This window comes from Rhineura floridana, chromosome 2, assembly GCF_030035675.1.
Source record: "Rhineura floridana isolate rRhiFlo1 chromosome 2, rRhiFlo1.hap2, whole genome shotgun sequence".
In the NCBI taxonomy this organism is placed as follows: domain Eukaryota; kingdom Metazoa; phylum Chordata; class Lepidosauria; order Squamata; family Rhineuridae; genus Rhineura; species Rhineura floridana.
Window position 1 is genome coordinate 214,131,314 of NC_084481.1, and position 27,229 is coordinate 214,158,542.

General features: G+C 42.9%; 1 protein-coding gene across 2 annotated transcripts in view; it reads right to left on the reverse strand.

Annotated features, from left to right (window-relative positions):
* Positions 1–27,229, reverse strand: part of LOC133377664 (cholesterol 24-hydroxylase) — a 60,804-nt gene that overhangs the window by 6,233 nt on the left and 27,342 nt on the right. Inside the window, exons 5-13 of one of the 2 annotated variants that reach the window (XM_061612123.1) lie at positions 21,462–21,548; positions 19,867–20,005; positions 14,996–15,106; positions 12,717–12,873; positions 11,619–11,681; positions 8,045–8,117; positions 4,869–4,953; positions 4,015–4,125; positions 1,642–1,730 (exon numbers count right to left, since the gene is read on the reverse strand). In XM_061612123.1, coding sequence (XP_061468107.1) covers positions 1,642–1,730; positions 4,015–4,125; positions 4,869–4,953; positions 8,045–8,117; positions 11,619–11,681; positions 12,717–12,873; positions 14,996–15,106; positions 19,867–20,005; positions 21,462–21,548 — 915 coding nt within the window. The remainder of the gene's footprint in view (positions 1–1,641; positions 1,731–4,014; positions 4,126–4,868; positions 4,954–8,044; positions 8,118–11,618; positions 11,682–12,716; positions 12,874–14,995; positions 15,107–19,866; positions 20,006–21,461; positions 21,549–27,229) is intronic. The other variant, XM_061612124.1, reaches the window with a different exon arrangement.

Here is a 27,229-nt window from a genome sequence, read left to right on the forward strand (position 1 = left end):
TTCTCTCCAAGGGTGTGACTCATCTGCCCTTTCTATACAATGGAGATAGCAATATTTTATTACACAAGCTTATATGCTACATGACATAAACAGCATACCACGCTGCTGAAAGAATTCCACTGGCTGCCCATTAGGTTCCAGGCCAGGTTCAAGGTTCTAATTTTGGTGTACAAAGCCCTATGCAGCTTGGGACCAGGATACCTGAAAGATTGTCTTACCCCTTATGTACTCACTGTGCTCTGTGGATGAGGGCCTCTTGCAGATACCATCTCATCAGAAGGTCCGCTTCGCACAACATAGGAAGCGGACCTTGAGTGTTGTGGCACCAACCCTTTGGAATTCCCTCCCATTAAATATTAGACAGGTGCCATCTCTGTTATCTTTTTCGTGCTTATTAAAGACTTTACTCTTTCAACAAACCTTTTAAGTAGAGACCTTATTCCAGTCTGCGTCTGTGCTGGAGTTGCTTTTAAAGATGTTTTTAAAGTTGTTTTTTAAAGATGTTTTGTTTAAATATGCTTTAAAGTCTTTTTTTTAAGATGTTTTAAAGTGCTTTAGGTGTTTTTGTTTGCTGCCCTGAGCTCCTTCTGGAAGGAAGGGTGGGATATAAATTTAATAATTAATCAAAAAGGTGTGCAGCAAAGAATAACAAGAATATAAACTTCAGATTAAAATACGTCACATTGATCAATGGTATATACATCTGGGGGCATTTTACCTTTCCATTTCTCCAAGAGAGTGCTGCCAAAGGTGTTAGGCAGTCAACTTTGGCCACCAGCTCCTGTTCCTGTGTTGGTATAGTAGCTTGATCATAGCCATAATCACTTGCTAATCTCTGCATATCTCCATGCTGCAAAAGCTCTGTTCATTCATTTCTATAGATCAAGTTGCTGTTAAAAGGCACAGAAGTAGGCCAGGTCTGTCTTTTTCTTTGTTACCAACCCTATTTAAGGGTTATCTGGGGCTATCTGGACTGTAGCTCAAGTAGAGACCTTATTCCAGTCTGCGTCTGTGCTGGAGTTGCTTTTAAAGATGTTTTTAAAGTTGTTTTTTAAAGATGTTTTGTTTAAATATGCTTTAAAGTCTTTTGTTTTTAAGATGTTTTAAAGTGCTTTAGGTGTTTTTGTTTGCTGCCCTGAGCTCCTTCTGGGAGGAAGGGTGGGATATAAATTTAATAAATAATCAAAAAGGTGTGCAGCAAAGAATAACAAGAATATAAACTCCAGATTCCCGTTCCGTGCCCGGTACCTGCCGGGCAAAGGGGCGAGTTTTGCGGCCACAGCCGAAGCACAGGCCGCCATCAGGGGTGTGTGTGTGTATGCGGCGCGCCAGCGTGACACGCAGAAAGGAGGCAGGGCAGCTGAAGGCCATTTAAGGCCACTCCACCAGCATCCCGCCCTCCTTTGAATTTTGGCAGCAAGGCTTCCAGGGCAGTGAGGCCTTGCAGCGGCGGCGGCTGTGGCGAGGCGCAGGGAGCCTTCCGGCGCCAGCAACCCGCGGGAGGTAAAAAATGTCATTTTTAACATTCACAAATTTCTGATATTTTTTACTGGGCCCCTGAAACTCTTCAGAATTAGCAGTATGTGTCAAAATTCTGACAATTTATTTTCGTTACAACAAATCCTTAACACAAAAGCTCACCTTGGTTGGTCTTTGCTAAACCGATCAGGATCGAAGACCAGAGCATCCTTGAAAAACCTCTCCATGCGTCCCATGGCATATGTACTGAACTGCCAATGAACAGAGGTATTTGCATTTGTATATGCGATGTTGCAAAAACATTGGTTCTTCACAGTAAGGCTGGCCTTTACTAAATCTCTTCCCAGAGAGACTTAGCAGGCCTCTTCATTGCCTACTTCTTATTGGGCATGTTTTAGTTAATAACTACTTATCATCTTTATTTATACATCATCTTATACCCAAGGTCTCAAGCAGGGATGGGGAGAAATTCGATTCAATTCTCATTTCAAGCTGAATTTATCAGATTTGAAGTTTCCAAAACAATATGAGAACTAAAACACAGACATCCTTCAAAAGTTACAGTTCTCCAGCCAATGAATACAAAAATGCATATATTAGGGGGCAATGTGCATAAAAATTAATATATTCGTGAAAATAACATAGAAAACGGTATTATATTAGGAGAAATTCCTTGCGAAAATGTGTACAGTAGTCAAAACTGCATGCAAAGATGTGTGTATTAGGAGAAATATGCACTAAAGTGTTGAAGGATTTTAATGAGGGTTTTTTTTAAAAAAAATGCAAATTGCTGCAGAACTGTGGAGAACTTAGTTTAAGATTGGAAAAATGAGAAACAGAGAACCAAAACGGACAGATCCATCCATCCCAAGACAACTTTCACAGTGAACAAATAAATATTAAAAACATGCAACAATAATAACTAAATGTGATCACACTAAACATTCCCCCAGTCCCAAGTACACATTTTTCACCATAAAATTATGTTTTAGGGTTTTTCTACTCTCTCATTTTTGTTGCTTTGTTATAATTTAACATTGCTTTGATATACGGTGTCATTTTGGATATCATAACCTGCTCTGAGTGGGAGCTTTGCCTACAAAGGTGGGAAATTTACAGCAGTTCAGCCAACAGCATCCTGACGACTGGCAGAAAGAAAGAGGCAATGAAGGAAATGACCGCAACATATTGGGAATTATGACCATCTACAATCCGTCTTCCAACTGGAAGAGTTTTCTACAGAATGCAGGGGTGGCAGCAAAAGATAAACATGAAAAGTTCTCAGTGCCTCCATTTTCGACACTGGACAGAGCAGGTTTCACAAATTATACTACTGTTGGGATTGATTGTGCTCCTAAGTGGTAGAGTGCAAGCTCCTTTTCTCCTGGTCTTCCCTGGTGGAGAAATGATTGTTGTCCCACAGAAAACAATTCAGACATCCAGGACCTTAGTGTAGCTGTGGCTGGGAGTAGTGTTTCAGTTCAAAAACAAAATGTAGCTATAAATACAGGAGTGTAATGTGTAATTTTCTTCTAATGTAAACATTTAAAATGACACTGTTAATGCCAATGCAAATAAAATTCATAATTATTATATTTGTATTACAGGGGATAGGACTATGACTGAGTGAGGGTGGCTAGCCTTGCAAAGTAGCCCAATGTCTATAATATCTATTTTGCCAAAGTGAGGGGGGAAGTAGTTTGTGACAACCTTGAAATGTATTGCAAATTGTATTGTTTTTATTGTTTTATTGATGTGTTGCTGATCTTCTGTTGATGTATTATTGTTGTTTTATTGCTGTATCTTTATATTGGTGCTCTTTTGTAAGCCGCCTTGAGGGCCTTTTGGCCGAAAGGCGGGGTAGAAATATTACAATCAAAATAAAATCAAAAATAAAATGAATTCTGATATAAAAAATTGGGATTAAAAAACCAAAATTCTGCAATACTTCAAAAACTGAATTCTGCAACCTACATAAATGATGAGATATCCAGGTCCCTCTACTTTATGGAGCAGGCATGTATAGGATTGTGCTGTAAGTAAACTCGCATGTTATCCTGTATTACACATGATTTCTTTTGCTAGTTTTTGCAATTTTGCACAATTTATTCTGCTTCTGCTAGTCAGTCCAAGGAGGAAATTTGCAAAAAAAAAAAAATTCTTATTCAAGTGTGATCTATTCAATAATTTTTACTATTTGGCATAATTATTTTGGTTTTGTTTGTCATGCAGGGGTACTATGATCTATGCAGGGTACTGAAATCCATCCTCTGACCCTTGGAGGGACTCAGTCTGATATTTGAGATATGACTAAGTATGTTGCCTACATAGTTTCATAGATAGGTTAGCCAATGAAAGGACAAGGAAATTACTTTTCCTCCAGCCATGACCAGATTCTACTGCTTTTCCATGCTTTTGCAGGATCACAGCATATACATTGCCCTGGCTATAAAATTCAATTACATCAGTGGAGGTTTGGTGTTTAATTCAAAAGTGTCAGATAACCATACATGGCAGTCCATTCAAAAGACTCACAAATACAGTGGTGTTTGCTGGAATGCTGATCCCTTCAATAATGTGTTCCTTTCCTGTCCATCGTACGGTGCCTGGGGCTGGTGGATATAATCGCAGGACTTCTTTAAGAACCTAAGACAGCAAAGATGGATTTACCACCATATACCAAAGAGCCTTTCTTTCAACAGTTAGCATGATTTGGTAGATGGGAGGGCGGAATTTTCATAACAGAGGCACAATCTGATGAGAAAATGTGTGCATTATGCATAAGAAATGAGTAACAGAGGCATATTTATTACATCATGCCCAAACAAAAGGACCACATTAAAATGTGGTAAGCCAGAGATAGCCAACGCAGTGCCCTCCATATGTAGCGCGCTACAACTTCCATCATCCCAACGTGCTGGCATCCCATGCTGGCTGGGGAGGTGCAATCCATAACACTTGGGGGACACCATGTTTGCTACCCCTGTACTGAAGAATTTGTACCTGCAATGGCTGAGCTGCCCTGCTCTTGCAGGAGGGGTGGACCAGAGAGAATTAGAGTAATTTGTACATCCAGCATTTTAAGCAATTAAGAAGGTATCACAGTACCATGTTTATTGTTCTGGCGACCAATGTGGCAGCTAAGATTTCACTGTGCAATTAGAATTTCTTATGAGGTTTTAGCATGGGGAAACCTAGAATGTTCTTCTCACCACGTGAATATTACAGCTAAAGAGCTTTGAGATATTCTTTCCTTTAAATGATGCCAAGGAGAATGTTTTAAGTTTCTTTTTGAAATCTCTGTATTACTCTTACCGGCTATGCTAAGGCTCAATAAGGAGTATTCAGAGCAGCTTTGTGTTACCTGTGGCCTCATTCTTCAAGTGTACCTGTGATAAGTATTTAAGCTGTGCAAGATCTTCATAGGCAACATCTCTCTTCATACCAATGACCTCATCCACTTCAGCCTGAAGTCTAAGAAGCAGATGTAGAAGTTTTAGTCAAATGCCTACTGATCATTTAGACTTCTATACTGGAAAAAATCAGAGCTGCATACGCATCATACATTTAAAGTACAAGACCTCCGCCCAAAGAATCCTGGGAGCTGTAGTTTGTTAATGGTACTGTAGCTCTGTGAGAGTTAAGCTACTGTTCCCAGGATTCTTTGGGGGAAGTCATGTGCTTTAAATGTATGGTGTGTATGCAGCCCAGGATTTACCTTTCTAGGACTACTAAGCAGCACCATATTCCCTCACATAGACAAGATACTCGATTGTTCAGTTGGTCTGGGGAGAATAAATACCTTCTTCCAAAACATACTCAGTTTTTATTCTTCTGGATGGTCACAGAAGGAGCCCAGGGCAGCATCCAGGACACAGTTAAGTACACTTACGGTGAAGACAGATGCAATACACGTTGACCAATGGATCCAATCTAGAAATGGGCCCTATATTTCAGTGCAAACCTACCTTCCCCTTTCTCCAGAATCAAGCTCTGGAAATAATGTTAAACATGCATGTAGCACATAAAACAAACCAACGGACAGCCAATCTGAAGAACATGTAGGATGGAGGGACAAGATTGATAGGTTATTTATTTATTTATTTGGTTTATATCCCGCCCTTTCTCCCAGCAGGAGCCCAGGGCAGCAAGTAGAAATGCTAAAAACACTTTAAAACAACATAAAAACAGACCTTAAAATACATTAAAACAATGTTAAAAACAAAAAAACCTTTAAAAACATGTTTTAAAAAAGGGGTTAAAAACATATTATTAAAAAAACCACCATATTAACAAGCAATTCTAACACAGACGCAGACTGGGATAGGTCTCAACTTAAAAGGCTTGTTGAAAGAGGAAAGTCTTCAAAAGGCGCCGAAACGATAGTAGAGATTTAGTGTTCACACAATCACACTGCACATTGTGAAGCCGGGAAGAAGAACACCAGAGTGCTGCTGAATCAGAGAAATGAATTGTCTGGTCCAACTTCCTGTTTCCCATAGTGGCCATCCAGATAAGAACATAAGAACATAAGAAGAGCCTGCTGGATCAGGCCAGTGGCCCATCTAGTCCAGCATCCTGTTCTCACAGTGGCCAACCAGGGGCCTGGGGGAAGCCCGCAAGCAGGACCCGAGTGCAAGAACACTCTCCCCTCCTGAGGCTTCCGGCAACTGGTTTTCAGAAGCATGCTGCCTCTGACTAGGGTGGCAGAGCACAGCCATCATGGCTAGTAGCCATTGATAGCCCTGTCCTCCATGAATTTGTCTAATCTTCTTTTAAAGCCATCCAAGCTGGTGGCCATTACTGCATCTTGTGGGAGCAAATTCCGTAGTTTAACTATGCGCTGAGTAAAGAAGTACTTCCTTTTGTCTGTCCTGAATCTTCCAACATTCAGCTTCTTTGAATGTCCACGAGTTCTAGTATTATGAGAGAGGGAGAAGAACTTTTCTCTATCCACTTTCTCAATGCCATGCATAATTTTATACACTTCTATCATGTCTCCTCTGACCCGCCTTTTCTCTAAACTAAAAAGCCCCAAATGCTGCAACCTTTCCTCGTAAGGGAGTCGCTCCATCCCCTTGATCATTCTGGTTGCCCTCTTCTGAACCTTTTCCAACTCTAGAATATCTTTTTTGAGATGAGGCGACCAGAACTGTACACAGTATTCCAAATGCGGCCGCACCATAGATTTATACAACGGCATTATGATATCGGCTGTTTTATTTTCAATACCTTTCCTAATGATCCCTAGCATGGAATTTGCCTTTTTCACAACTGCCGCACACTGGGTCGACATTTTCATTGTGCTGTCCACTACAACCCCGAGGTCTCTCTCCTGGTCGGTCACCGCCAGTTCAGACCCCATGAGCGTATATGTGAAATTAAGATTTTTTGCTCCAATATGCATAATTTTACACTTGTTTATATTGAATTGCATTTGCCATTTTTCCGCCCATTCACTCAGTTTGGAGAGGTCTTTTTGGAGCTCTTCGCAATCCCTTTTTGTTTTAACAACCCTGAACAATTTAGTGTCGTCAGCAAACTTGGCCACTTCACTGCTCACTCCTAATTCTAGGTCATTAATGAACAAGTTGAAAAGTACAGGTCCCAATACCGATCCTTGAGGGACTCCACTTTCTACAGCCCTCCATTGGGATTCCCACAGGCAGGACATGAGGGCATAGCACTCTCCTGTGTCCCAGCCATAATCACAACCACTAGCCATTATAGCCTTATTCTCCATGCATTTGTCGAATTCCTTTTTAAAGCCACCGGGATTTGTGGCTAGCATCCAGTTTGTGGTAGAAAATTCCACAGGCTACTAGCATGCACTGTATGAAAAAGTATTTTCTCTTGTCCACCCTTAATCTTCCATCATTTTGCTTCTTTGGATGACTCTGGGTCAGTATTATGAGGGATACAGACTTCTCCCTATCCACTTTCTCCACAGCATACATGATTTTATACACCCCTATCATGACCTTCTTTACTTGCCCTTTTGAGGTGCAGTGAGCAGAACTGTACATAGTATTCCAAGTGTTGCTGCTTTACAGATTTGTATAAAGGCTTTATGATATTGGCAGGTGAAGTACTCACTTTGACTCCCATTTCAATATTACGTCTGCCTTCACCTTTAAGATTGTAACCAGTGCGTCCAAGGCCTTTGGGCCAGTTCATACAATATTTTGTGATACTAAAATAGTTCTGACTGTCCTTGAGTCCTTGGCTCTTGCTGATAACATAATGTCTGAATAAGGTGACCTATGTACACTTACATGGGAGTAAGCCCCATTTAACTTAATGGGGATTATTCATGAGTAGACTAGGATTGCAAAATTCCTGTGATTGTACAGGCTTGACAGAGTGCCACTGCGATCATGAGAATTGCTGATGATTATAACCACGATAATCCATTTTATACATTACATTTGCTCACATAACAGTTACTCAAAGTTCATCAGAACTACTTGTGCTAAATGGCTCAAACACCTTAAAGTAGTACAAAATTGCAGCCCAATAAAAAGTATGATTAAAAAGCTAAGAGACAATGGCCAACTTTACCTACTTCATTGTTATATTGGAGTGCCGTCCCAGTTCCATGATGGTGAAAGACAACTGATTGGCAGTAGTTTCATGACCTGCAAGACAGGGCATCTAATTAAATGAAGGAAGGAAATGGGAATAAAACTAGAGATTGTACGGAGCATCTTTTTTTTTTTTTTTTTAAAGGCAGTCTTAAAATACTTCTAGTTTAATAACAGAAATTTCAGTTGCCTTTGGCAATAGATGCCAACAAAAAAAAATGAATTCAGAAAACTTAATACACTCTCCCTACCTCTTCCACACCCCCACCCTCAAAACACTGATTCCCAGAGGTGGCATATAAGTATCCCAGTTCAGCTAGGGTAGCCATGATTATGAGCACCTCCAGCCTACCAAAGTGATATAAAAGACTACGGTATTCAGTGGAGGCTGGTCCATTAGGGCAAGTGGGATGCTGCCGCACCAACCTCAACCTGCCTTCAGCCAGGCCCCCACTTGCCTGTCCGTCTTCTTACTTACATGCAGTTCAGGGAGTGCCTCTGCCTGTCAGCTTCCTCCTCTGTGACTCATAATCAGGGAAGAGGATAAGGGCAAAACTAGAATTAGTTGGCTCTGCTGGTGACTGTGCCTTTCATTGGCTCCGGCTTTACCTATTGTTGGGCTCCCAGCCCTCTACCCTATCAGCCCCAATGGGCACCAGCCACCACTGATTCTTAGTTTTTTTTATATATGGTGGCAAAGCCAGATACTATTATAGAATCATCTAGTTGGAATGGCAAGGTCTTGTAGGCCATCTAGTCCAACCACCCTGCTTGATGCGGGAAAGCTAGCATGACAGATGGTTGTGAAGCCTCTGATTGCAGACAGCCAGTAATGGAGAGCCTACTGCCCTCTAGATTGTGTGTGTGTGTGTGTGTGTGTGTACCTTTCCCCCCCCCCGGAGGAAAGATCTGTATCTGGCATATGCCTTTGAGCCCAATTTGACAAGTGAACAGAGTTGCCCACCTGTCAGTCTCCTGATGTCATAATGATGTCATCTGATGAGCTAGTAATGCTAGAACCCATGGGCATCCAGTGAGGCTGCATTTTGGAAGATTCAGGACAGACAAAAGAAAATACTTCTTCACATAGCACACAAATGAACTATGGAATTTGCTCCCACAAGAGGCAGTGATGGCCCCCAACTTGGATTGCTTTAAAAAAGGATTAGATAAATTCATGGAGGAGAAGGCTATCAAGGGCTACAAGCCATGATGGTTATGCTCTGTCTCCACAGCTGGAGGCAGTATGCTTCCAAATACCAGTTGCTGGAAACCGCAGGAGAGTACTCTTTGCACTCAGGTTCTGCTTGCGGGCTTCCCATGGGCAACTGGGTCTTTGGCCTGATCCAGCAGCCTGTTCTTATGAAAGTGTGCTCCCAACACACCTCCAAACAGGCTTGTTCCAGGATCACAAAGGGGTTTGCACTGACCCCCCTGCTAAAACAAACTTCCATTTTTGCCAAGGTTTCAGTGCAAATCCCTTCCTGATCTTGGAACAAGGTGTGCTCTCACTGCCTATCAGCTAATCCTGATCAGCTGACAGACAGTAGAAGTACACCTTGCTCCAGGAAAGGAACAATCAGGAATTTGCTTTAAGTTCTCAGTTGTTCCTTCAAAGCCATGGTGGTACTTGCCCCACAACTATCGCTACCGCTGCAGCATCGGAGGGCCCGCAGGCCAGACCAGTTGGCAGCCGCTGCCCTGCTTCCACTCTACCAGCGGCGTCAGCGGCATTGACGTCATGGACCAGGGCATGCAGACGGAGACCCTCAGTGTTAAGCTGTACTACTGTTGGCCTGAGCCACAGGCTGTCGCTGTTTCGGAATGGTGTACCATCCCTTGAAATAGTTGCAAGTTCAGGCGAGACAGAATGTTTTTCCTGGATATTTTTTTTATATAATGTTATTTGCTATTTAATTTCTTTTGTACAATGTATTGCTTATTGATGTATTGCTTTATTGATGTATTGCCTTGTTGATGTATTTTTATATTTGTGTTTACTTTTTCTGTAAGCCGCCTTGAGGGCCTTTTGGCCGAAAGGTGGGGTATAAATAAACATTAACATAACATTAACATAACAACTAGCATCACATAAGGCAGCAGGAGGGCATGGTTTGCCAGAAATGGCCTGGCAGGCCACATTGGGACCCCTGGTGGGCCAAAAGTGGTCTGGCAGACCGGAGGTTCCCCACCCTTGCGCTATGTAAATGATTCCATTGTCAAACTGCTCTGGTGGTCAAGATGTTTTTCTCAATGTTCAATCAAAAGCTAGCGTTTGTCCTTTTCCATGTTACAGCCCTTCAGATATTTGAAGACGGTTATCATGTCCTCCGCCAGTATTCTCTTATCCACCTTTCCTCACAGGACTGGTTTTCTATACTACTGACAACCTTCTTTACCCTCCGCTGAAGCCTTTCAAGTACCCGATGTCAAATTTTTACTGAGGGAAATAAAGTGGCATAAACCATGTATACAGTTGATTGGGTGTTGTCTGAACTTTCTCCCTGCAAAGTATCAGAGTGAAATGATAAGTAAATGACATTTTCCAGCCCACTGAGATGGGGGTGAATGTCAACCAGAGATGCAACTCAAGTGTTATAGGAATGGAAGGAATTTGGACAAGGAAAGTGCTTAGTTCATTGCATCCCTCTCTCTTCATTTATTACTCATTTCTAAACATTTTTAGCAATTAAGAATGCCTTTTGCCACTGTGCTGGCAACTTCTTTTAAAAAGGAGTAACAATACACCTTTACCTTATAAATTAGGCTGCCGTGACAGGGAAAAGTTCATATGGGGGGACTTTTTGGTGGAAGCAAAGAGTTGTGGGCTCAGCCCTTGTGCATGAGGGTACTATAATGCAATATATGTGGGACTGCCTTTGAGGACAGTTCAGAGATAACATCCACACCATACATTTAAAGCACATGGCTTCCCCTAAACAATACTGGAAACTAATTTGTTAAGGATGCCGGAAATTGCAGCTGTACAAGGGATAAACTAAATTTCCCAGGATTCTCTGGGGAAAGCCATGTGTTTTAAATGTATAGTGTGGATGTGACCAGAAATGCAATTAATTAAAAACACAGTTGCAAGGCCTGTTAACTGTGACTGGGCATTATGATCACATCCTGCCTGTGCTTTGCCAACTGCATTATTTCTGGGCTCAATATAAAAACACTGGTTTTGACCTTTAAGGCCCTTCACTACTGGGGACCACGATTCCTGGAGGATCCCTCGTCTCCATACATGTCTGCACACTCACAAAGATCATCAACAGAGATCTTTCTTCAGGTACTACCATCATCTTAGGTGCAACAGAGGAAAGGGCCTACCCAAGCAACTGTGGAACGCTCTTCCCAGTTAGGTTTGCCTCCATGTCATTTTAGTACCAGGCAAAGAGGTGTTTATTTTCCTAGACTTTGTCATCCTCTGTATATTGTTATTTGGTTTTTGAGATGCAGATCTCAATAGTTTGGTTGGACATGTGAGAGTATGTTTCTCCGTGTAGATCTTCCTCAGTAATTGTGTGTTAAAAGGGTGTCAGATTTACAAACCTGCGAAGAAGAAGGTGACAAAATTGTCCAGTAGACTTTCATCATCGCAGTCCTCTTCCAGAGCTGTCAAGACAGGAAACAAAGAGCAAGGCTGACATCCCTCTCCAAACATGACAGCAAATTCTGGGGCATTCTAAAAATACAAATACTGCACTAAAGATGTGACCTCACAGGTCAAGCACGCACCAGAGGATCCAAGACAGAAGAGAAACTTCAAAAGTATACAAGAAACAATCCTATTTGTTATTCCATTTCAAATGCAAGGCTTTCTAGCTTCTCAAGCTCTCTAGATCCTCCACTGTTGAATGTCTCTGAATACCAGTTGCTATGAATCAGAAGTTGGCAGAAAGCTGTTGCACTCAGATCCTGATTGTGAGCATCCTACAACTAATGAAACAAGCCGAGAGACAGCTTGGACACAAGTGGAGGAAAGCTCCAGACGAATGCAACCAAACACTTGTGAAGGCTCATTTGTCAAGCCTACTCAGTGGCAGTGACAAAGAAAAGCTTTGCTGCCTCCATTGCATCCTCACTGGATCAAAGGCCAATGGCTCATTTTTCTTCTTAATAAAAGTGGCAAGCAAAAATAGTAAACATACTTTTTAATGTACCATTTCATGTACAGTAGTTCGGCCTAGGGACCAACTAAATGCTGTAAACCACTGTTTGCTGTTAAAGTTGGATACAAAGTGAAACATACAAATGTGAATTCCAATTGCTGGGATCTGGTTGGCCAGTGTGAAAACAGGATGCTGGTATAGATGGTTGTTTTGCTTAATCCAGCGGGGCTATCTTTATGAATTTGGCAGCAGATTATGATTTACTGTAGATATCAGACAGACAGAACAGACACATTTAGTGGCAAATAACAGACAGAAGCCAGTGTGGACCACTATTCCAGATCAGGCACTCAGGCCTGACTTTTCTTCTAAATAGAAGTGGCCACCTTAAGCACACCTTCTTCTAAAAAAAAATGTATTATCATTAAAAAAGTTTTTGCCCTGGGACCAACTAAAGTCTGTAAATTACTGTTAGAACTGGATACAAAGTGAAACATACAAAAAGCTATCAAACTTCCTTCCACAGGGAGTCTCCCACCTGCACCCTTTAGTATCTGAGTGAGAATATCCAGCGGGATCTCTTCTCCAATCTCCATGGCCTTGTGCCTCCGTTCGAGACACTCCTTCCCAGTACGACGCAGAAGCTTTAAGCTTTCTTGAACATCTTTCACTACTTTCCTGTTCCATGGCATATACTAGATAGATAACAGGTGTGGTCATAAGGAGAGCAAAATAAAACCAACACACACATTGCTGGAGGGTGTAGCTGACAACAACAGCCCTCTGCTCAGATGGGTGGGCAGAAGATGGGGTGGCTCACTGGTGACCAATGTCCCCTTAGCCCAGCATTCTTTCCAAACATGTTAGCAACCAGCAGATGTTAGGCGGGCCACCAAAAATGGGACCATGGTCTGATTTAGGAAGTCACAGTGGCTATGATAACAATAATAAATAATATTACATTTATATCCCACCCTTCCTCCCAAAGGAGCCCAGAGCCCAACACACAAATGACAAAACCTTTAAAACATCTCACAACAATTCCAATACAGTTCTAACTCCTCTATCAGAGGCAGCATGCTGCTGAATGCCAGTTGCATTCAGGTCCTGCTTGCAGGCTTCCCATGGACATCTGGTTGGCCACAGAGAGAACAGGATGTTGGACTAAATAGGCCTTTGGCCTGATCCAGCAGGGCTCATCTTATGTTCGTGTGTCTCATGTTCCAAAGCCGGCATGTGTACTTGCAATCATTTAAAAGATTGGTAACACCTTAAGACAGGTGTGGGGAACATTTGGCTCTCCAGATGTTGTGGAAGCACAGGTCCCTGGCTTGCTATGGGCTGATGGAAATTATAGTTCAGCAACATATAGAGAGCCAAAGGTTCCCCCTCTCTTGCCTTAAAGTAAACATGCTTGCTTTCTATATTCAAAGCTTACTGGTGGGTGACAGGGATTTTAATAAAGAGAAGGCAGACAGGCAAACCACATGTCCTACAAAGTACTATCTAGGCAAAGGAAGGGCAACCTTTTTTCTGGAGAGGGCCACATTCCCTGGGGTTAATTTGTTGGGGGCCTGATGATGCAGGCAGTGGGTGGGGCTCTTTTAACAGCATTTGAATAGCATGTGTTTTTAACTTGCTTATCGGTTTTTATATGTTTCAATTTGGTATGGTTTAAATTTGTATACTTGTTTTTATTGTTCTTAATTGCTGTAAACCACCCAGACGGCTTTGGCTATGGGGCGGTATATAAATGCAACAAATAAATAAATAAATAAATCGTAAAAGCAGTGGTGGGCAAGGCCAGAGCCAAAAATAGATAGGGCTGCCCTTTTGTTTCGTTTGACCAACCCCCTTTTCTCTCTTCCACCCTGCTCAGTGGGGCTGCTGCAAAAAGACAGACTGCTCTTTCCAAAGCGAGAGCTTGCAGAGGCTTTTGAAATTAGGCCAAAGGCTGCGTAAAATTAGGGTGAGTGCCATAGATTACGCACCCCAATTTAGCCAGTGGTGGTGGCACTTCTATCAGTCAGGTTCCCTAATACTCTCTCTCCCTCTCCCCCCCTCCCCCTCTCCCCCCCACACACTTCCCTCTTGTTTTTATGTGGTTTTTAGATTCTGCAGTCAGGACCCTATGAGAGTTCATAGGGACATAGGAAGCTGCCTTACAGTGAGTCAGATCACTGGTCCATCTAGCTCAGTATTCTCTACACTGACTGGCAGCAGCTTTCCAGGATTCTCTTCTAGCCTTACCTGGAGATGCTGAGGACTGACTCTGGGACCTTCTGCATGCAAATCACATGCTCTACCGCTGAGCTACATCCCCCCTTTTTTTGCTGTAAAGAACGTAACAATTTCAGATGCTTTCCAAATAAAATAGGGCTTCTTAACACAAAAGGGTACATGTGCAAAGCAGCCACCTGTACTCCAAGTTGGGCATTGCAGCATGCCAGCATATGCACCCTTCCAGAAATTATTCCTACATACCAGAGATCATACCCATGATGATCAGTGACAGCTGTGCAGAATGCAAAATCTATGCCAGTCCTATAATTGTACCAGTCAGTCTGGAGACAAGTAGGAGGAACAGGGAAAGCCCAAGACCCAGCAGAAGATTCCATGGCGCATCTGCAATGGGGCACATCTGCAATGGGGCTTGCCATTCCAGCAGGAACGCTATGGTGCAAAAGAACTCCGGACAGACATCACTAGCCGTTGCGCAAAAGGCCTTTTTCTCCCAACCCCCTTGGAATAAGCTTGACAAACAATAATATAAGCTTTGGAGAGGGGCATAGCTCCACAAGAAAAGACTGCACTGACCTCGAATAACGGGTTGCGTGCCTCACCCAGTCCTTCCATGATCGTGGACACCGCGTGTGGAAAAGGTGTGAGCTCATTATGCAGGGTATTCAATTCTAGGCCAAAGGCCACCTGATAACATTGAGAAAGATGAGACGATTAGCCAGAGGCACAAGAGGCTGAGGGGGTGTTGTTATGTAGTTAGTTACTTCCCATACTTATAGACTGCCCTTCACCTGAAGGTGCCAGAGCTGAAATATACAAAATTAAAGCCAAAATGAAACACTAGTCTTAGGAACATAGGAAACTGCCCTATACTAAGTCACACCATTGGTCCATCTAGCTCAGTGTTGTCTACACTGACTGGCAGCAGCTCTCCAAGGTTTTAGGCAGGAGTCTCCTAACGCCACCTGGAACTGCCGGGTTTTCAACTTGGGACCTTCTGCATGCAAAACAGAAGCTCTACCACTGAGCTATAGGCCTTCTCCATACTCCCTAGGAGAATATTAAAACCAGGCAATAATTTCCATACAATAATTGCTGCCCTGGGCTCCTGCTGGGAGGAAGGACAGGATATAAATCAAATAATAAATCAAGTAAATAAATAAACAAAATAAAAATAAAACAGCAGCAGCAATAAAAACCTACACACATTGGGAGGTAACCAACTAACCTGTTCCATCAATGCAAGGGTTTTCACTAGTGCAAAAGAACTTCACCCCTTCCTCCCTCTGCATGCCCCCTAAATCTTGTTCTGGGGGTTTCTCAACCCTCCACAGTAGATCTGGGGAGAGTGCAGGGCACACATAGAGAGAGGGGGAAATTATTTCAAATACACAAGTGGAAATCCTTGTACAAACTGGATGAATTAGTGGGATAATGTCCAGTGTTATTACTCTGTGATCTCAGCTTAGTGTGTCTTAAGCATCTGTGCAAAAGTTAAGTTATATTGTCTGAAAAGTGATATGCATCTTGTTCTACAGGCCAGCATTTTCAAACAGGTGAGCCAAGCCAAATATGGATGGATTGTTGGCGTTCTGCACAAACTTAAATGATCCTGTATTAGTTGTGTGTGTGGAAATGGGACACATTTCTAGTGATCACCATCGTGTTTGCACCATGCAAGCATTACTTGCAAGCTTGAACATAAAGAAACAAAAATTTTAAAATTCTGCAGTTTATATTAGAACAGTGCATTTCATTTTCTATTTTCATCAGACATGCTTTGTCGGAATTATTTTCATTCACAACCTTATTTTTTCCGTAGAAGTTCATGTCATGACACGTCATGTGAAGATGTTCTTTTTGCCTCTGTTTCCCCCATGCACACACAGTGTGCTTGAAACATGGAATGTGCAAACAAACAGCAGGAGACCTCATTCATTAGTCTTCTTCTACTGTACTATTTTTTGTTTTTTTTAAAAACTACTTTATTGAAGATTGCTCAGTTGCACAAGAGCTAATACATTAACCACTTATTTCAAATACAGCCACCAAGTTCACTTACATTTTCTCTTTTCAGAGCTACCAAATTCATTGGAAGCATAATACACAATGTATTACCTTTCATGACATCTTTTAAATTAGATTTATAAAGAGGAAAAAAGTAAACACAGGATTTATGGAAACAGTCAGTGGCACCATCAAGGCAGGAGTGTGGGGCAGATGGCCAGGCCTCTACTCAAAAGAATGAACAATAGGGCCCCTCCCCAAACGCACCAGGGCTAGCTTATTAAATTTTGAAGTAAGTGACGTCAGGCACAACTTTTTTATTTTAAAATATTCATTTGCTACTTTTCTGGGGAAAATGGAGATGGACTGCCTTCAAGTCGATCCTGACTTATGGCGACCCTATGAATAGGGTTTTCATGGTAAGCGATATTCAGAGGTGGTTTACCATTGCCTTCCTCTGAGGCTGAGAGGCAGTGACTGGCCCAAGGTCACCCAATGAGCTTCATGGCTGTGTGGGGATTTGAACTCTGGTCTCCCAGGTCGTAGTCCAACACTACACCGTACTGGCTCTCACTTTTTTGGGGAAAGGCCATCCAAAACAGCTTACAATAATAAAAAAGTGTAAACAAAACCAAAAAACCAAAAATAAAAACAGACTGGGAACTCCAAGAATATAATGATATTCCATCTTCTATCCCATGAGCTGGACAAAAATTACTCAGGGGAAAGGCCAATTGAAGCAAAAGAGCCTTTAAGGCCTTCTGAAAAGCCTGAAGTGAAGCTGCCTGCTGAAGCTCTACTGGGAATAAGTTGCAAAGCCATCACAGAGAGGGGCCTCTCGTGCACTTATGGTTGCCCAACTTACAGTCGTAGGAGGTGGATGTGCAAAGAGGGTCCTCTAGGTGAAATCTCATTGTGTGGGCAGGTGGAGGTGGTCCATCAGATAACTTGGGCCCAACCCATTTAGGGCTTTCAGGGTTAAAACCAGGACTTTAAATTGGGCCTGGAAACATGCTGGAAGCCAGTGCAGCTGGTATAATACAGGTGATATTGAAGCTCACCACAGTATACCCATCAATTATTATTATTATTATTTTTAAAACTTATATACCGCCCGACTAGCAATAGCTCTCTGGGCGGTGAACATAGATACAATAAAATACAATATAATACAAAAACATCAGTCTAAAATCAAATTTCACAATCTAAAAACAGCAAAGGCTAAAATCAAATTACAAACATTACAATCATTAACAAAAAATTAAAATGCCTCGGAGTAGAGAAAGGTTTTAACCTGGCGCCGAAAGGATGATAGTGTCGGCGCCAGGCGAACCTCCTCGGGGAGACTATTCCATAGTTCAGGGGCCACCACTGAGAAGGCCCTTGATCTTGTCACTGCCCTCCGGGCCTCCCTATGAGTCGGGACCCGGAGGAGGGCCTTCGTAGCAGACCGTAGTGTACGAGCCGGTTCATAGCGGGAGAGGCGTTCCGACAGATATTGAGGTCCTGCGCCGTATAAGGCTTTATAGGTTAATACCAACACTTTGAATTTGGCCCGGAAGCATATTGGAAGCCAGTGCAAGCGGGCCAAAACAGGTGTTATATGGTCAGACCGCTTGGTTCTTGTTAGCAGTCTGGCCGCCGCATTTTGCACCAGCTGTAGCTTCCGAACCGTCTTCAGAGGTAGCCCTACGTAGAGCGCATTACAGTAATCCAAACGTGAGGTTACCAGAGCATGTACTACTGATGTAAGATCCTCCTTACTCAGGTAGGGACGTAGCTGGGCTACCAATCGAAGTTGGTAGAACGCATTCCGTGCCACTGAGGCTACATGAGCCTCAAGTGACAGGGAAGAGTCTAGAACGACTCCCAGACTACGAACCTGTTCCTTTAGGGGGAGTGTAACCCCATCCAGGACAGGGTATGTATCCACCATCTGATTGGAAGAACCATCCACCAACAGCATCTCAGTCTTCTCAGGATTGAGTCTCAGTTTGTTAGTTCTCATCCAGTCCATTGTCGCGTCCAGGCAACGGTTCAGCACATTGACTGCCTCACCTGAGGAAGATGAAAAGGAGAAGTAGAGCTGCGTGTCATCAGCGTACTGGTGACAACGCACTCCAAAACTCCTGATGACCGCACCCAACAGCTTCATATAGATGTTAAAAAGCATGGGAGACAAAACCGAACCCTGTGGGACCCCACATTGGAGTGCCCACGGTGTCGAGCAATGTTCCCCAAGCACTATCTTCTGGAGATGGCCTGCCAAGTAGGAGCGGAACCACTGCCACGCAGTGCCTCCAACTCCCAACTCCGCAAGCCTCTCCAGAAGGATACCATGGTCGATGGTATCAAAAGCCGCTGAGAGATCAAGGAGAATCAACAGAGTTACACTCCCTCTGTCTCTCTCCCGACATAGATCATCAAACAGGGCGACCAAGGCCGTCTCAGTGCCGAAACCGGGCCTGAAACCCGATTGAAATGGATCTAGATAATCGGTTTCATCCAATAGCGCCTGGAGCTGGTCAGCAACCACTCGTTCCAAGATCTTGCCGAGATATGGAACATTTGCCACTGGTCTGTAGCTGCTGAAATCCTCTGGGTCCAGGGTAGGCTTTTTCACACAGCTTGATTTTGAACTGGCCGAAGTTCCTAGACCTTCTTTAAAGGCAGCCCCATGTAGAATGTGTTACAGTAGTCTCATTTGCATGTGACTAGCACATAAATCACTGTGGCTAGCTCTGATTTCTCCAAAAGGGCCACAGTTGGCATACCAACCAGAGCTGATTAAATGGGCTCCTGGCTACCAACTTGGCTTCTTGGGCTTCCAATTAATCAAAGTGAGTCTAGGAATACCTAACTGCACACTGCAAACAATGGAAGAGTTTGCATATTACTCATATACTAAGACTGAAGAACGAGCAGAATCCCTTGTTCCAGGACAATATGAACATTACAGATCTCATTTGATACCTGCAAGAAGTATTTTTGTGTGTGCTACAATTCAACAGACACAGGTCAATCTTCAACAAAATAGTTGTGCTAGCGGAAGTATTAGCACTAGCGCAACATGATTCCCCCCTCCTCCTCTTGCACGCACCCTACGCTGCTTCCCAATCTGCTACAGAGGATTTGGGAAAAAGCTGTAACAGATTTGGGGGTGAGGTGCAGGGGGAGGAGAGGGGGAGAACTGTGCATTGTGCACGGAGGAATCCTTGCGCTAACAGAACTTTCGCCTTAGCACTACATTAAATACAACCCATCAAGTTGAAGACCTTCTTACCCATGTGTTAGCTCAAAAGAAGCACGAATCTCAGGAGTGAACATACCTCCACTGCAGCCTTTTGCCCTCCTTTATTAAACTTGCCCTTTGATTATGGCCCAGTGTTAGAGACGTCCCATGCTCTTCAAAGGAAATGGAAATGTCATCCAACATGTACCTTTGCAATGATGTCCAGCGTCACCCGCCTCAGTAGGCTCATCACATTCACTTCAGTTCTTCCATCGGCTTTTTCCTCCAACTTCTTCATAAGCTCTTCTGCTTGGTCGTTAAAGGTTCCCATCAAGCCCATCAGGTAACTGGACAATTAATAAAGTCAATCAAGACACAGCTTTGTGGTCAAACACAAAGTGCTCTTGCAGTGAAAGGGCTGTAGCTCAGTGGTAGGGCATCTGCCTTGCGAACAGAAGGTCCCAGGTTCAATCCCCAGCGTCTCCAGGTAAGTCTAGAAGAGACTCCCTGCCTGAAACTCTGGAGAGCCACTGCCAGTCAGTGTAGACAATACTGAGCTAGATGGACAAAGGGTTTGACTCAGTATAAGGGAGCCTCCTATGTTCCTATGAGTAATGTGTGAACACAGGGTTTTATACATTATTCATTCACAAGAGAGAGAGACAATAATACCACTGACTGTGAACAAAACACACTATCCATTACACATACACTCATCCAGTGAAAGGAATGAGAGCCAGTGTGGCGCTGTGATTAAAGTGTTGGCCTAGTGTCCTGGAGTCCAGGGTTCAAGTCCCCACTCAGCCATGAAGCTCACTGGGTGACCTTGGGCCAGTCACTGTTTCTTAGACTAACCTACCTCACAAAGTTGTGCGAGGATAAAATGGAGAGAATGAGCATCAAATTTAGCGATAAACAAAAAATATATTTTGACCCAATGTGCATGTAACACTGTGGCTGAGAGTGAACGTGTGGGTTCTCAGAAGAGATTGCGGCTATTTTACTTGGTCCTTCTACTGTTGCGCTTTTGTCCTGCTCCAGAGGTTTGCTCTTGGTTTACATCTGATGGTTTGTCTAGGGCAAGACAAAGAACGACCTTGGCTTCAGACAACACGGTAAGCCAATCCACAGCTTAGCAATCACAGCAGAGCAGCAGCAACAGGAGGAGGAGCAAAGCAGCCCAGCCAAGTTCAAAGTCCTTGTATTAATTTACATAGCCCTGAACAACTTAGGTCCAGGTTATCTTGGGGACCGCCTAAACCTTATATCCCAGCTTGATCACTGAGATCATCTGCAGGAGCAACTTTGATCGTTCCCTGAGTTGGCATGGCTCATTTAACATCGACATGAAATTCAGTGTCATTGGCCCAGTTCTTTGGAATGCTCTGCCAACAGAGATTCAGCAGGTGCCTTCTGTTTCAACTTCTAAGCACCTGCTGAAAACCTTTCTGTTCCGCCAGGCTTATACAGGCAATGAAGAAGATGCTTTTTTTGAAACAGTTGACCTTTGTTTTTATTGTATTTTTAATGTTTTTTAATTCTATGGTGGTCGTTTTTAACGTGTTGTAAACCGCTTTGATGTTTTTAACAAAATAGAGGTAGACAAATATTTTTATAAAATAAATAAATCCCTTCTGTGGGAGCCTGCACACTCATGCGTTCGTGCTAAGCCACAGTTTGGCTTACCATCACATGCAAATTGAGCCATAAGTATATTTCTAATTGGGTGGTTAGGTTACTAACATGGATTGAAATGCACACAATCTCTTAAGAAAACCAGACTGTTTAAAATTGTTGCCTCACGTTCGACTGAATGCTGGATCCATAATTCTCCGCTGCTTGTGCCAATGGTCATAGTCACAATCGGTTACCAAGCCATTCCCGAAAAATCTGAAAAGATGAAGAATTTTTATTGGCATTTTAGGACCAGTTCTGATGTCATTTGCTTGCCTGCTGTCCTGCTGTAGGTGACACACGTGCAGAGCCATGAGAGGTGACCAGGACCAGAATCACAGTCCAAAGGCAAACCAACATCCAACACAGTGGCAGTGCTAGACAAAGGGCCCAAAGGCCAAACACAGGAGAGGTTCATTGAACAGTTAGGTAGGCCAGGATACACACCTCCGAAATCTAATGCAAAGCTACCATTATAGCACTTTGTGCCTAGAACAGAAGGCGTTTAAGCTTTCAGAGCCCCACCCTGGGCTTAGCTGCAGACCATCCATGTTGCCTCAGAATTAGGTCTACCTGTGAGGAGTAGCTTACTTACGTGTATCCCTTTACTCCTGAGGAGTTCCAGTTACTCAGGTGGGCACTTCAGCACCTGGTGGCCAACTGACACTGCTCCTTTAAGAGCCTGCATTCCCTAGGACTTAGGCACCAAGCAAATCATGGTTTGAATGACAGGAATTGACCTTTGGCTTGTACCTGCCCCATATCTTCCTCCTCTCTTGTACTTTGGTTTTCACCCATTGTTTTATGTGTTGTCCCAACTGGGCAAATTACCGTTAGCACTAACTTTCAAATGGTGTGAAGCCACGATTTGAACAGTAGTGAGACCTCTGCTGAAAAATAGTTGTTAGATTTCATTGTGTAAGATCATTTCCAGCCAGAATCCAATACTGGAAGGAATGGTGGGATATAAATTAAATAAATAAATGTTTAATTTTGGGGCAATATTTAAACTAGTTTTAAACCTGGTTTAGGACAGACAACCTTGATGGGCAATCTATCCTGGGAGATGGACAAGGGGTGGGTATCCCTGTTAATTCTGCTCAACTTCTCATTATATCCTTCTGGAACGCCTTTCTAGATTGGGGCTGATATACAGAAGTTTCAGTTCTTCCCACAGGGTTGTTTCCAGAATGCAATGCTAGGCTTCTCCTGCTCAAAAACTCAGACTTTTGCGTTGTGGCATTTATCTTGTTCCCTATGTTGTTCCAATAGCTAACCAGGCTGGATTACTGTAATGCGCTCCATGTGGGGCTGCCCTTGAGATTGGTCTGGAAGTTGCAGCTGGTGCAAAATGTGGTGGAAAGATTGCTCACTGGGGCAGGGTATCACCAACATGTCACCTGCTGCTGAAAGAATTGCACTGGCTGCCCATTTGCTACTGGGCCAAGTTCAAGGTTCTTGTTCTGGTGTACAAAGCCCTTTACAGCTTGGGACCAGGATACCTGAAAGACCGTCTTACCCCTTATATACCCAGTCGATCACTGCGCTCTGCAGGTGAGGGCCTCCTGCAGGCACCATCTTATCAGGAGGTCTGTTCTGCACAACATAGGAAATGGACCTTTAGTGTGGTGGCACCTACCCTGTATAATTCCCTCCCCTTGAATATTAGGCAGGCGCCATATCTGTTATCTTTTCGGCGCCTTTTGAAGACTTTCCTCTTTCAACAAGCCTTTTAAGTTAAGACCTATCCCAGTCTGCGTCTGTGTTGGAATTGCTTTTAATATGTTTTTTTTTAAAAAAAACCTTTTTTTTCTAAACTACATGGTTTTTTTAACAAATAAAAAGGGTTAAAAAACATTGTTTAGAAAAAAATGTTTTTAAAGCTTTTTTAAAGAATGTTGTTAAAGTTGTTTTGTTTTAATGTATTTTAAGGTCTGTTTTTATGATGTTTTAAAGTGTTTTTACTGCTTTTGTTTGCCGCCCTGGGCTCCTGCTGGGAGGAAGGGCGCGATATAAATTAAATAATAAATAAATAAAATATATGAAACTGCTGATGGACATCATCTAGAACACTGGGGTCTGTTGATATTAATACACAGGTTCCACACTTGGAAATACTGTGATGTGCTACACAAAAGTTTATTTATTTATTTGATTTACAGTATATCCCACCCTTCCTCCTGGTAGGAGCCCAGGGTGGCAAACAAAAGCACTAAAAACACTCTAAAACATCATAAAACAGACTTTAAAAAAGCATTAAAAAAAAGCTTTAAAAACTTTAAAAAAAAAACTTTTAAAACATATTAAAAATCAATTCCAACACAGATGCAGACTGGGATAAGGACTCCACTTAAAAGGATTGTTGAAAGAGGAAAGTTTTCAGTAGGCACCAAAAAGATAACAGAGATGGTGCCTGTCTTCATATTTAAGGCGAGGGAATTCCAAAGGATAGGTGCCACTGTGCTAAAGGTCTGCTTTCTATATTGTGTGGAACAGACCTCCTGATAAGATGGTATCTGCAGGAGGCCCTCACCTGCAGAGAGCAGTGATCGACTACATAATGGGTATATAAGGGGTAAGAGGGTCTTTCAGATATCCCAATCTCAAGCTTGATCTCAAGCTTTATAGGGCTTTGTACACCAAAACGGAGAGAGCCAGTGTGGTGTAGTGGTTAAGGTGCTGGACCTGAGACCAGGGTTCGAATCCCCACACAGCCATGAAGCTCAGTGGGTGACTTTGGGCCAGTAACTGTCTCTCAGCCTCAGAGGGAGGCAATGGTAAACCCCCTCGGAATAATGCTTAACCATGAAAACCCTATTCATAGGGTCACCGTAAGTTGGGATCGACTTGAAGGCAGTCCATTTCCATTTTTTCCCCCACACCAAAACGTAGCCCGGTAGCTAATAGGTAAACCAGTGCAATTCTTTCAGCAGAAGGTTACATGTTGGCGATACCCTGTCCCAGTGAGCAATCTTTCCACCACATTTTGCACCAGCTGCAGCTTCCAGACCAACCTCAAGGGCAGCCCCACATAGATTGCATTACAGTAATCCAGCCTGGAGGTTACCAATGCATGGACAACAGTGCTCAGGCTATCCTGGTCCAGAAATGGCTGCAGCTGTCTTACCAGCCAAAGCTGGTGAAAGGCACTCCTCGCTACAGAGATCACCTGGGCCTCTAGTGACAAAGATGGATCCAGGAACAGCTCCAGACTACGAACCTGCTGTTTCAGAGGAAGTACAACCCTATTCAAAGCAGGCAACTGACCAATTATCTGAACTCAGGAACCACCAACCCACAGTGCCTCTGTCTTGCTAGGATTCAGACTCAGTTTATTGGCCCTCATCCAGCCCACCACTGAGGCCAGGCAGTGGTCCAGGGCTTGCACGGCCTCCCCTCATTCAGATGTTACAGAGAAATAGAGTTGGGTATCGTCAGCATAACTGCTGACACCATATTTATAAAAATATGTGCATACCACCCACTCATCAAGGTGGTGTACAATTATATATAAATATATACAAGCACGTCTTCAGAAATTTAACATCTTTCTACAATCTCAGGAACTGTAGAACAATTACATATGTGATTACACATTTCCAATGTAAACATATTTTATAACGTGAGTACAATTATTTAAACAGACAATAGAGATAACGATTAAAATGTTTTGCAAACTCACCACTTTAGATACAAGACACACCGTGGGAGCAAAGAGCTGGAAACATTCTTAAATTAAACTTTGGTGTCTCTCATAAAAAAAACAGAAGGGGTCATAGCTGGGAAATAAATGAAAGACTTTCAATAATATAATTACAATACTACACCAAGCAGATTTGAAAAGAAAGGAAATTCTAAACCTCAAACCACTGGCAGCAGTACAAATCACTCCCGTGGCTGTGAGTTGTTTACACAGGTGTGTTCACTTTACTCATGAAGTTTTTTTATATACAGTTCCCTTAAAGGCACATCTATCCATTCATGTAGTGACTAAATGATATCTAAATTCGTTTAAAGGCACATGAGAGTATCTCCCCATGTTACAATGAACATTCAAAAATAACAGATAAGGAGGAATACTCTTCATGTACTGGAAAGGATGCACACAGAGGAGGGGCAGGATCTCTTCTCGATCATCCCAGAGTGCACGACATGGAATAATAGGCTCAAATTACAAGAAGCCAGATTTCAACTGAACATCAGGAAAAACTTCCTAACTGTTAGAGCAGTACAGCAATGGAACCAATTACCTTGGGAGGTGGTGGGCTCTCCAACACTAGAGGCATTCAAGAGGCAGCTGGACAGCCACCTGTTGGGTATGCTTTAATTTGGATTCCTGCACTGATCAGGGGGTTGAACTTGGTGGCCGTATAGGTTTCTTCCGACTCCACTATTCTATGAATCTATATAGCAATTTTTAAAATAACATCCAATCATTATTCGAGGAAGAATACCAAATCTAAGCTGGCATTTAACTCCTTGGAAATCACAGTATCCAACTTGAAAATCAATTCCGCTTCATTGAGCAAGAGCAGGTTATCATAGTTACACCAACTGTATTTATGTGCATGAACTCTATCAATAACTAGAAACCTAAAATCATTATGGTCATGAGAATAATCTATGAAATGTTGTACCAAAGGTGCATCTGGAACTTGATTCCTTAGTTTAGAATTCTGAGTTCAAATGCTAAACATTTGTACTTATGTTATTAAATATGTTTATATTGGAAATGTGTAACTCATATAAGGTATATGTTATCTTTTTACAGTTACTGAGATTGTACTAGAAAGATGTTTAATTTCTGAAGAAATACTTGTTGTGAAACAGGATTACACTGGAATCCTGTAAAAGATCCACATTCACATCGAGATTTATTTATTTATTTATTTAATTATTAAACTTATATACCGCCCGACTAGCAAGCAGCTCTCTGGGCGGTGAACATAAAAACATATATACAATAAAATTACAGGATCTGATATAACAAATACATAAAAAACCAACTAAAATGAAATTACAACATTTACTTAATTAACTTAAATTAAAATGCCTCAGAGAAGAGAAAGGTTTTAACTTGGCGCCGAAAGGATAATAATGTCGGCGCCAAGCGTACCTCCTCGGGGAGACTGTTCCACAATTCGGGGGCCACCACTGAGAAGGCCCTTGATCTTGTTACTACCCTCCGGGCCTCCCTGTGGGTCGGGACCCGGAGGAGGGCCTTCGTAGGAGACCGTAGTGTACGAGCCGGTTCGTATCGGGAGAGGCGTTCCAGCAGATATCGTGGTCCTGCGCCGTATAAGGCTTTATAGGTTAGTACCAACACTTTGAATCTAGCCCGGAAGCATATTGGAAGCCAGTGCAGGCGGGCCAGAACAGGTGTTATATGCTCAGACCGCTTGGTTCTTGTTAGCAGTCTGGCCGCTGCATTTTGCACCAGCTGTAGCTTCTGAACCGTCTTCAGAGGTAGCCCTACGTAGAGCGCGTTACAGTAGTCCAAACGTGAGGTTACCAGAGCATGTACCACTGATGTAAGGTCCTCCTTACTCAGATAGGGACGTAGCTGGGCTACCAACCGAAGTTGGTAGAACGCATTCCGTGCCACCGAGGCTACATGAGCCTCAAGTGACAGGGAAGAGTCTAAAACGACTCCCAGACTACGAACCTGCTCCTTCAGGGGGACTGTAACCCCGTCCAGGACAGGGTATGTATCCACCGTCTGACCAGAGAAACCATGCACCAGCAGCATCTCAGTCTTATCAGGATTGAGTCTCAGTTTGTTAGTTCTCATCCAGTCCATTGTCGCGTCCAGGCAACGGTTCAGCACATCGACTGCCTCACCTGAAGAAGATGAAAAGGAGAGGTAGAGCTGCGTGTCATCAGCGTACTGATGACAA